Consider the following 12,623-nt stretch of genomic DNA (forward strand, 5'->3'; position numbering starts at 1 on the left):
CACACATACTTACGGCAGCAAAAACGTTAAGAGCCGCAAAGTGGAAGAGCATCTCCCTGCCGAATCAACAGGCCCTAAAAGAGAAAAAAAAAAAAAGTGCCACTATTGTCAGTGGATTCGGGATGGCCTAGGTTAGATGTGGCAAATGATAAACTTCTGTATTTCATTCAACAGATTTATACTTTTATCTCTGCCCCTATGGTGGAGCAATGAAGGTTTAATGCTTATTTGATGTCTCAGGTACCCCTGGGAGACTGTAACCCAAATAATTTGAATTATGGACAAAGCAGGGGTGCGGATGTTGACATAAAGTGAGAAGAGTACTTACATCCCTGTTCTGGCCCGATACTTCATCATTGCATTTCCCACACAAAAGGTATTTGGTTCTTAAAGTCATGCTATGTGGATCCTCTCAATGGACATATAAAACCAGGCCATAAATTCTGTGGCAATGAACATGTATGCATCTGGGACTCGGGTTATGATTCTACCAGGCACACCATAAGCGCCCTTTGCATAGCAATCTAACACTTTTTGACAGCCATTACTCAGTAATGACCTTCTGTTTGGAAAACAATATTGACTACAGCATTCAGTATTTTCTGACAATAAAGGAATGGGCTTAGTATTGGCCAAAGCTTCTTCTCTGCAACAGATGCTGATTTCCATTCTCAGCTGTGTAAACTCTGCTTCAGCATCCATCACTGCTCATTGCTCTGACTCTCTGTCCTGACCAGCTGGGAATTTCTGGTGAAAGCAAAAGGAATCATTCATTTTGAAAAAAAAGGAAATGCTCCAAATACTGCCTGGTCCTAACCATTAAACTCGTAGAGCTCTATTCTAATAACAATGGGTTTTATATGATCAATCCACTCTTTTCCTCCTCTCTCTGTACCAGCTGAACACAACTTTCCTTTCTCATGTGTATTATTATTTTATTATTAGCATTTATTTATATAGCGCCAGTATATTTCGCAGCATGATAAATATTCAACACTGAATAAATTCTCTATTTAACATGTAGGGAATTATTTTATTCCCAATGAATATTTTTTAACTATTATTTTACTATTACAGGTATGGGACCTGTAATCCAGAATGCTCGGGACCTGAGGTTTTCCAGATAATGGATCTTTCTGTTTTTTGATCTTCATACCTTAAGGCTACCAGAAAATCATGTTAACATAAAATACACCCAACAGGCTGGTTTGCTTCCAATAAGGATTAATTGTATCTTAGTTTGGATCAAGTACAAGGTACTGTTTTATTATTACAGAGAAAAAGGAAATCATTATTTAAAAATTTGGATTATTTGGATAAAATGGAGTCTATGGAAGATGTGGCAAGTTGAGTTGGAACCATCTTGACCATATTTGTATATATATTTGTACCATAATCTAAGGTGGAAAGTATTTATCAATGCTACAAAAAGAATATTTGATCCTAATTTAGCAGATTAAATATATCCAAAAGTTTCTAGGGAAAAACTTCTGATGCTAGAAAAAAGCAGAAAATTTGATAAATCATATATATCAGTTAATACAATATCTATATCTCTATCCGTGATCCACCCCAAACAGTGGCCTGCGAACAACATGTTGCTCTCCAACCCCTTGGATGTTGCTCCCAGTGGCCTCAAATTTTTAGTTGCATAAAAACCAAGTGTTCTGCCAAACAGAGCCTCCTGTAGGCTGCCAGTCCATTTAGGGGCTACCAAATAGCCAATTACAGCACTTATTTTTGGCAACACCCAGGGACATTTTTTATACTTGTGTTGCTCTCCAACTCTTTTTACATCTGAATGTTGCTTACAGGTAAAAATAGGTTAGGATGATAAATCATCATCAGTGGTCAATAATGATATTCAATACCCCTGGAAGCATTTGTCATAATCACACATGCTTTCTCTACCTTACAGTACAGCGCTCCTAGCACGGAGTGGAATTTACAGTCAGTTCATTTTTGCCATTTTATGAGTAGTTCGAGAGACCACACAAGCTTTCAGTGAGGCATAACAAGAAAGGAAGAGAAGACTTCAGACCTGGGAGTAGATTAGAAAAGAAAGAAGAAAAGCTGGACATACAGATACAATTGCACAAGATAGATTTTTGGTTGTTGTATGCTGGCCTGACAGATATGTATGATTTATAGATATTGGTTGTATTGCTGATCAGTCAGGTTTGAAGCTTTGGCTGTCAGCAATAAAATAATGGAAAAGTGGCCATAAAAATGTTCAGCCCCTGGTATGTTCTCTGTACACATAACAATGAGTTGCTGCATGTGATTGGCCCATGCATGGATAAAGACACAATATAGCAAATATGTCAACCATCAACCAAGAAATGGAAAGTGGAGAGCCCATTGCTTTAGAAGGACGAACCCGTTCTACGGGTTACTTCCTATTTTTAGAACCAGCAATCAGATAGTTCCAGAAGTTCAGCAGCTGTATGATCCAAACATCAAGCATACACAATGGACTTTGCTGTGATATTTTAATAGCACGCTAAAGGTACAATGCATACAAACCAAAATGTAACAGAAACAACTTTAAACATTATGGATATTGCTCCTAATAAAATTAAAAAAAAAACAAACTAAACTTGGAAAAGAAAAGCATTATCCAAACTGCTTGATAGGGAATTAAATGGCAGAGTTGATAAGAACATTAAAATAATTTACTATAGAGTTAACTTGTATTAGGACTGGAAATATGTCCAACACAAAAGTTAGTCTTTCTTAGCATGGATACAAGTACTCTAAATGTAATCCAACAGTAGTTTGCTCTAAACTGTCTCTCCGTAAATAACACCATGTTAAATGGCTCCACACTGAAGAAACAAGCCACGCTGGGCCAGTGAAATTCTTTATTGCTACTTTTTAATAAAAACCAATAATTGTTTTTTTTTTTGGCATGTACTGTATATGCGCTAACGCTATGGTAGATCCCCTCTAACACATAAGTAGAAACTGTTGCCCCTCTGTGCAAAATGTACCTGCTTAGGAAGCATAAGGAATAGTATAAACAACTGAAAAATAACAGACTTGGCAATAAAGACTGCCCACAATCTGTGGTGATATATACGGGGACCGTCAGTGCCAGTTATTTGGGTATATATTACTTTTGGTAAGAGAAGAATTCATGGAATAATTACCAGTGGTAGTTTGGGGCCCATATTTATTTATACTAAAGAAGCCATAACCATGACTTTATCCATATTGTGTTTGTGTGGGTGCATTAGGCCAGAACATGCTAAAGGTCAATAGTATGCATACTAAGGCAAAGGCCAACCACTGATTTCTATTGTGTTTTTCTCCTTAATCATTAAATAGTTATAGTGTACAGGCAGTGCACTTCTGTACAGAGGTGGCTGTACAAGGGTTGATAAAAGCTTATTTGCTCATGTATGGCACCTTCTCAACAAATATCTGGCTGAACACTGGGTAGATCTCAGGCAGGTAAATATCCATTAATGCGGTCCTCTCCCGGTTTGTATCCCTAGTGCCCCCATTAAGATCTGATTGTTGGTCCAGGAGCATCACAATTTGGCATAATGCATGGGTGAAAGATCGGTAACTTTGCCAAATGAGCAGATCTTACATCATATGCCCAGGTTTAGATTTGTCTCCCCTATACAGACACATCAGATGTCAGCCAACCTACAGTAGTAAATTTGTTCATTTAAAACCCTCATTCTCAGCTAGACAACTTTTTAACACAATCTTCAGCAGTAGCTTTCCTACCCCCCCCGAACTAGCACATACTAAAAAAAGACATTTACAGTACAGATGATTTTCTTCTGTGCTTCCAAGACTGGAGCTGGGAAACTGAGATTGTAAACTTTTTGCAGACTGTCGAGATAATTGGTAACTGGCGTTTGAAAGTCATGTAAACACTGTAACAGGAGACAGTGCCATTAAATAGTGTTGTTCTACTGCACGGTTTGCTGACAGACTTTCCCTACGAACAGCAGGCGGCTGCGGATCCCAGGCTTCTTTGTTTGGGCACATGATTTCCTCTCTAGGGAGCCAAAGGGCCTATATTCTGCCATTTTATGCAGTGCAGTAGAAAAACTGTAACACAACTGTGTAGAAACAACACTTTATGCAATATTGCAACACATGAATATACAGAAAATTTGAACCAGAATAGTTCTGTGTATTAAAAAATATATATGTAAACTCACTCTCCCTGTCATCACCCTTTCTATTGGTTATACTCTTCCCCCAGAGTATGTAAACTACCTCACTCTCTAAAATGAAAGAAAGCCAACTGAACATTCTGTGAACTGCCTTCCCCATAACTAAAATAATAAAGAAACCTTTTTGCAGGATTTTTCTCTTCTACTATTCCCGAGTACAATAAAAAAAAATTCCAAAATCCAGCTGCTTTGTCATATGGTTACAGCTGGTGAAAGTCCACCAGATTACTTAATCTCTTCAGTCCAGGCTGTTCTTGATCTTCTTGTCAAATATTTTAAATGTCAATTGCACCAGATCCCCTGAAGCCAACTTTAATGAGCCTCCAATCTAGGGAAAAAGATCCATAATGGACTACATGCTTCTTCTATAGCACCTAAAGCTAAAGGCTCATATAGTTGAACTCCAGGAAATATATTGCTGAAAATGAAAGTTCAGTGTTTCATGACAGTGCTGCTGTATGCAGATGGAATTTCTATTCATCAGGCCCTTCAAAATGATTCCTTTTAAAGCTAAAGATAATCTAAATAGAAGTAATGGAACAGCAGGGGACTTCTCTGTAGTGTGCATGAGTGTACATGTCTGTGAGTGTGCATGTCTGCTCTTGTGAGTGAGAGTGTGTGCTTCTTTGTTAGAGTGATTGGTGGCTCAGACGTTGGAGAAGGCATGAGTCTTGCATAGAGGCTTGTCTTTCTTGGAGTAAAATGTCTTGCCTTCCAAATTCATTTGGCAGATCTATATAAAAGAGAAAACAAACACTGTTGGCAATAAATGGTTTCTCTCTTTTTCCCACCTCTTATTTCTCATAAGCCCCTAAAGTTTCCATAAATGCTTTCATTGAATTACCACTACCGGACGCCCAAAATTCTGGATGGCCCTTCCTATTTGCTTCCTGAAACGCAAACACCTGCATGGTCCTTACCTACTGACATTTTCAAGGTCTCCCATTCCTATAACTCCTATATTATTATTCATATAACCACATGCCATGGCTTTTTGGTGTAGCAGTGGAATAATGTGCAAAGTTTGCACCCATAGAAATGTAGAAATGGATAAGCTTTTGACAAACCAGTAAATAGTAGCTACTGAATGTCATTGCATCCCCCCATAATATCTGAGGGTAATCTCTTTCACAGACCCGGATTTACTATCTGGATGCCCCAAGGCCAAGTCTGGATTTGCCAGCCAAGCTCCCCTCCTGTTCCAAAAAAATCCGGACCTGCTCTTTTGTGTTATCCAGACAAAACATTGTTCTTCATATTCCCGACATTTTGTAATGGGCCAACTAACCAGTTGCCTTATTTCTGTTAACTGTAATGTCATATTCTGACCCCAACCTTTGCCTGCTTGTAGTACACAAGGTTCTCCCCATTGTCTAATTCTTGTTACACAAATGTGTTAGAAGCAAACTGTATATTTCATCCAGAGACTCCTAGAAGAGTACTTACTGCACATACAAAGCAGGTGTCATGCCAGCTGAATCCCAGGGCTTCCAAAAAGCGATCGCCGGCATCGATCTTAAAGTCACAGCCTCTGCACTTGGTGCCAAACATCTGCTCATAATCTGCACGAGAAAAGCATGGTTACGTCTCGCACATCAACACCTTGCATCTGCCCACTCTCTTTGTATATCTGACTGTCGCATATTTTACTATGTAACCAAACATTTAAATAGCCAAATTGCATTAATTGCTTGGCACTCGCAGTTCCTGGTTGAATGATCACTTCAAACCTATAATAACAGGGTCATGGGACAATCTGTTTTTCCCCAGTTCGACTGGCAACGATGCAGACACATTTTGACGACCCACTAATTACACATTATTGGATGACATGGAAATTAACACATGTATTGGAATAAACATATAAATGGCTAGTATTAGTTACTATGATGTGATTTTTGCTTTAAAGAAACAATGATATTGCAGCTTGAATATATTTTCCTTCCCATGCACACTGCTTTACCTTTTTCACAGTATGGCTTCCCATCCTCCATGTAAAATGCACGGTTGCGTATTGGAGTCTTGCAGTATGCACAAGTAAAACATGGAACATGGAAGGTCATCTTTAATGCATGCATGATTTCCTGTAAAACACACCATGGGTTGAATACGCTTTATTGGGACCACACATTCAAATATAGTTCAGTTTAATACATGCAAATCATATAAACATCCAACAAATGTTAATGCTCTTTTCTAATGTTTACATTTATTTTAGCAGCTTTAAGTGCAACACATGTATCATATTCAGATTTTCAACTACGGTAAACAGATTTAGGGCAAAGTGATCAAAACATAAAAATTAAGCTCAGAGAAAATAAGGATGTGCAATCACATCATGTGGTTTCATTAATGGTAACAGTTTTTAAAGGTAGCAGTGTAAATGTCAAACACTGTTATTAGTTTCCAGTCATCGTAGTTACAAGGTGATAGGACATCTCATAGCAGAAAAGTGTGTTAAAATGTTAACACTGCAGCAGGAAAATATTGTTAACACTGCAGCAGGAAAGTACAATACACAATAACTGGAAGGGGCACCCTCCAATGCACCAGTCAATGTGGTATCATATGTTACATGAGAATTGTTGGTGTGAGACAATATATTCAATAGAATATCATACAGGAATGATGTAATATTATGAGGTTGGTGTAACCTAAAGGATACTTTACTCACCCCTGTGATCTTCTTCTTGCACTTGGCGCAATTGGGAGCAAACCTGGCATCATAGCAGTGTGGACAGAATATGGAACCCTTCTCCTCAAAGAAGCCTCCTTCCTCAAGCACTTTGTGGCACTGTGAGCAAGTGAATTCCTCAGGATGGTAGTATCTCCCCAGTGCCAGCAAGAACCGACCTCTGCAGGAAAGCAAGACACTGTGAACTTTGGATGCAGAACAAAATACTGCAACAGGCTTGTTTATTAACGCTTGTGGTGACCTCTTAGTAATGAAACAGTTAAACACAAACACATTATAATATTATAGTGAAACAGAAAAAATTGGTTACAAAGAGCATTTGTTCCTGGTTCAGGAACTTATAGCTGCTAGTCATTAGTGAGCTATACAATTTAAGATTCTAAGCTTGCTAAACTACAAGATAAAATAGTTGGGAGTGTCACAGACTGATGTTTACTCTCTTCATATTAATTTTATGTAATGGCAACCAGACAGTCCCACCCTGTTGCAATGTGCAGTTCCCCAAAAACAAGGGGAAGAGTAGATTGCTGTCACTCACCGGATGATCTTATTACACTGAGAGCAGACTGGAGTCTTGTCTCCGGAAGAAGGGACCTGTGCCGCCTGTAGGATAGAGTTCCGGCTCTGGGCTGGAGTTGGTGTTGCTGGTTGTGTGTGCTTGGTCATAACGGTGGTTGTCTTGTCAGGAGCATAACGATCAGCAAAAGTGGGATCTGTAGTCCAAGGTGGACGTACAGCAGGCCCAGTAGAAGGTGCAGGTGGAATGGGATGATCTGTTGTATCTGAGAAACATGTACTAATTAACCAAGAGTCAAGCTCTACATTTGCATTACAGTTGCAAGGTTTCCAAGAGACACAAGTCCACATGCAACAAAATGACTCCTAGAACATGCATTCCTAAATGTTATATAGATTGCACTTATGTATTATGTAAAATATGGGCAGTACATAAGCAAGGTAAGACGTAGCATTGCAAAATGATTATGGTTAGATAGGAAGATTAGCATGAGGTTGGTAAGAAAAATTGCATTTCAAGGAATTCAAATTAGCTGGGTATAAAAAGGTCAATTAAGTTATGAAACAAGTTAAAATAGAGAATGAAAAGTGCATTGCAGCAAGTATGAAATCAATTCAAAATAATTTTTGAAATAATTTGTTTAAAAATGAAGCAAGAAGGGTGTGACCCATAGTATCAGAGGTAGGACAATTTGTTGATGAGAGCAGAGAAAAGAAGATATTGTGATCTGCTATTCTTCATCTTTGTACACAACTAAAGGCAGCCATACACACAAGCGAGATCCAAATCTCTCCCCGATATGCCCACATTGAGATGGGCGATATCAGGCTGATCCAATCATGGGCTCTAGGGCCCAAGGATCGGATCAGAATGGAGGCAATACAGATGTGGCCGTGATCCGACGGGCCAATCCCCACACAAGGGCCAATAAGCTGCCTCCTCGGTATGTTGGTAACTTTTATTGGCCCGTGTATGGGGGCCTTAAGGAACCAGCTGAAGATCTCCTTATAAAACAGGCCTAATTCTAATTGCCAAGCCTCTTTACTCAATTTCCCAGAATTTTTCTGGTTAATGATTGAATTAAGGAATATTAGTATAGGTGTGTGTACAACACTCTGCAGGTCCTTTCAATAACACCAGAAACCCAACATTTTGGTGACATTGTGTCACACACCCTCACCCCACTTTACATAAAAATGGAGCCAAAAATGAATAACAGTGGCAACATGTAAATAAGAGTTCAGTGTAAACCAAAATTTGTGCACTTGAAATTTTAACACCTGACCTTGAAATAGATTTTTATTGTTGTTAAAGGTCTAGGTAAAAAAACCCAAACGTGTGTGGTGCGGTGTTGCTTGAAATGCATTTACATATAAAAAGAAAAGCATTTGGTTTATAGAAGGGAATTATAGAGTGGGCTAATGCAAGAATCTACATTTTGCTATTTAACATAAAAGCAAGAATAGGTGGCTTACACTAAACACTTCCCATAAGTAATAAAAAAGGATTTCAAATTAATATTTGGTTAAAGTATAAGGAAACAACATCTTAAGAATAAGTCGATTTTAATTGAAATGACTTCCTATGTGGGAGTTCGTTATATGGAAGGTTAAAATTTCTATTTATGGAACCCAGAGTGGAAGAGAGAGGGGGGGCAATGAAAAATGCAAAGAGAGAGTGAGAAAATAACAGATATTGTAGAGGTGGAAAGAGACACAACAGGGAGTGGGAGGCCAGGCACTTGTGGCTATGTGTTAATAAACAATGTGGTTTCTGAAAGAAAACATATCATCATCATTTTAGCTTGCCAAGGAGAACTGATAAACACCTCACTAAAATGAAATGCTAACCTTCTTTTTAGGTCAATAAAAAACCACAATGAGCAAAGAGGCCAGACACCCCATAGGGAAAAGCCACAGTCAATACAGAAATCTTGAAGATGAATTCAGTGCAGCACAAAAGAACATGGAAGTCATGTGCTATGTTTGTTTTCATGTTTGTATGCTGTCCCTTTAAATTAGTTGGTAGAAAGATACTGTAAAACTATAGCATAGGTATTCCGATACCCTAATCACTACTCAGCAAGACTCATAGGGGCACATTTACTAAGGGTCGAAGTGAATTTTCGAATTAAAAAACTTCGAATTTCGAAGTATTTTTTGGGTACTTTGACCATCGAATAGGCCAACTTCGACTTCGATTCGAATTGAAAATACTTTGAATATACGACCATTCGAAAATCGAAGTACTGTCTTTAAGAAAAAAACTTTCGACTTCGACACTTCGCCACTTTAAACCTGCCGAATTGCTATGTTAGCCTATGGGGACCTCCTAGAACCAAAATTTGGCTAAGTTTTAAAAAGTCTAAGTTTTTTTTTAAATTGTTCAATCGATCGATTAAATTGTTCGATTCAAACTATTTCTACGATCGATCGAACCATTTAACAAAATATTCAAAAAGAAAAGTTCGACTATCGAATTTCTACGTTTTTTAACTTCGAAATTCGACCCTTGATAAATCTGCCCCCTAGTGTACAGTGGCCTTGAAATACTTTTTGTTTCCGTACATTGACCAGTCCAGAGTCCCCTGATGAAGCCAGCAAGGACTTGCTGATGTAAAAATCAAACAACTGTAAATAATGGAATGTGTCCAGCAGAAGCTAAGTACTTATCTACTCCATGCAGTTTGCTCACAAATATTACAACAATTTGCATTTGAGAGAATGACCTTGTAAAGGGAACAGGAACTGTGGTGACATAAAAACGTTAGCGCTCATGCTGTTATAGAGTGAAAGGCCTCTGCATTAGGCAATAGAGAAGGGGAGAGACAATCAGCAAATTGCTAATGTGGAATCAAAGGAGCAGTTAGGTACGTATTCATATATAGGTATAGGATCCGTTATCCAGAAAGCTCTGAATTATGGGATGGCCATCTCCCATTTTATCCAAATTGTATCCCATTTTTCTCTGTAATAATAAAACAGTACATTGTACTTGATCCCAACAAAGATATAATTAATCCTTATCATTAATAGGCGGGAAAGTGTAATATGGATTGACATGTCTTGTGGTTTAACAGATTGGATGTATAATTGCCTTTATGCTCCCTACACAGGGGGCTTCTCCCTACAAGGGCATGCTTCCAGCAACTGTAATGTTAACATGCCAGTATGTGCCACGCAGAAACCAGAATCAGATGAAATGGCTAGCCAAAGTTTAATATACCTGATTTTAAAAGTTTATATTTCCATCATAAAAAGAAAATGTAATTCTGAGCAATATTTATTTGTTAACCATTTTTTCAAGTTATTTGCACCTGTGTTGCTTCTACGAAGTTTTAGAATTAGAGGTAGCGAATGCAGAAAACAAAAAGGGATAAGCAAATATTGCCTTCCACTGCAAATACTTACAATAATAATTACTTTAAAATCGGTGATAATAATGTGCTATTAAATGGTTGTTCACCTTTAAATGACTTTTGGTATGATGTAGAGAGTGATCTTCTTAGACAATTTGCAGTTGGTTTTCATTTTACATTATTTGAGTTATTTAGCTTTTTATTCGCCATCATGTTGCTTGGTTCAAACTGACCCTAACAACCATACATTGATTTAAATGCGTACAATAAATGTGTAGCTTTACAGAGCATTTATTTAGATGGAGTCAGTGACCCCCATTTGAAAGCTGGAAAGTCAGAAGAAGAAGGAAAATTTCAAAAACTATAGAAAATAAACAATGAAGACCAATTATTTTACTATTACAGAGAAAAGGAAAATCATTTTTAAAAATCTGGATTATTTGGATAAAATGGAGTCTACGGGAGATGGCCTTTCCATAATTCGGCACTTTCTGGATAACAGGTTTCTGCAAAAAGGATCCCATACTGTACAGTACTAGTGCCTATCAGAGTTCTAAAAGAATTAAAAGAATAACTCACTCACCTTTCCCAGATACAGTGGATACTGTCTTGCTCTCCTGCCTGTCAAAGAGAAAGGTTTAACATATTAGCCATTTGCATAATGGTTTATTAAAAATAATGCCAGGTACAATTTGTGGATGGGCATAGATGTGTAGACAAAACAATATTTGGCACTCGGCTAATTAATCTCAAATTAAGCCTCTGAATGTATTTTGAAGGGGGGGGGAGTGCAGAGGATGGTGTATGAGATGCGGAGAGATGCAGAATTTATGGGGAGAAAGATGCAAATGCAGATATATTTGTTAAGGGTCGAATTCAGAGGTGAGTGTATGTGTTTGATGTAAGAGATGCAAAGGCTGATACATTTCATGGGCGAAGAGAAAGAATCAGGCAATAAAATATTTGCTGGAGATGATGTGCACCCCTCATTATTTTATATATATATATATATATATATATATATATATATATATATATATATATATATATATATATATATATATATATATATATATATATATATATATATATATATACATACATATATATACACACAGACACACTTGGGAGCAGGGCTTTTCCGGATAATGGATCTTTTCGTAATTTGTATCTTCAAATAAACCCAATAGGCTGGTTTTGCTTTCAATAAGGATTCATTATATCTTAGTTGGGATCAAGTACAAGGTTCTATTTTATTATTAGAGAAAAAAAGGAAATCATTTTTAAAAATGTGGATTGTTTGGATAAAATGGAGTCTAAGGGAGACGGTCATTCCGTAATTTGGGGCATTCTGGATAATGGGTTTCTAGATAACGGATCCCATACCTGTACACACATTTTAATTAACACATACATACATACATGAAAATGTAATCCTACAATGAATGATAAAAATTAGCACTCTATTTTTTGCCTGCTACAATACTTATTCTCAGCAGAGTTGTCATTGTAGGACACCTTTAGCTTTTATGCCTTTGTGTTTTGCTGAATCTGGAGCTGGGGTGGTAATGCAATATGTATGCAGCGTATATGGATGTGTCTATGTTGTACAAGGGAAATGTGGCACCATGCTACTTCCATTTCACTGCTATCGTAGATATATATATATATATATATATATATATATATATATATATATATATATATATATATATATATATATAGTTCAAATTGGACCAGCACACTTGATAAAGGCCCCAATGAGGGCCAAAACATTGAAAACATGAGTGATGATTCAATATAATCATTTGAAAAATAATCGGAGTGCTGGTCCAATTTGAACTTTGCATACTA

At 37.4% G+C, this 12,623-nt stretch overlaps 1 protein-coding gene across 2 annotated transcripts in view; it reads right to left on the reverse strand.

Moving 5' to 3' along the window:
• Positions 1-2,478: 2,478 nt before the first annotated feature.
• The window catches only part of LOC108710972 (PDZ and LIM domain protein 7-like), a 67,709-nt gene continuing 57,564 nt past the window's right edge, over positions 2,479-12,623 (reverse strand). For both annotated transcript variants that reach the window (XM_018252230.2, XM_018252229.2), the window contains exons 6-11: positions 11,353-11,390; positions 7,433-7,676; positions 6,874-7,054; positions 6,163-6,283; positions 5,646-5,761; positions 2,479-4,932 (exon numbers count right to left, since the gene is read on the reverse strand). In XM_018252230.2, the coding sequence (XP_018107719.1) occupies positions 4,846-4,932; positions 5,646-5,761; positions 6,163-6,283; positions 6,874-7,054; positions 7,433-7,676; positions 11,353-11,390 (787 nt within the window). In that variant the 3' untranslated portion in view covers positions 2,479-4,845. The remainder of the gene's footprint in view (positions 4,933-5,645; positions 5,762-6,162; positions 6,284-6,873; positions 7,055-7,432; positions 7,677-11,352; positions 11,391-12,623) is intronic.

Source organism: Xenopus laevis, chromosome 3L, assembly GCF_017654675.1.
Source record: "Xenopus laevis strain J_2021 chromosome 3L, Xenopus_laevis_v10.1, whole genome shotgun sequence".
NCBI classification, from domain to species: domain Eukaryota; kingdom Metazoa; phylum Chordata; class Amphibia; order Anura; family Pipidae; genus Xenopus; species Xenopus laevis.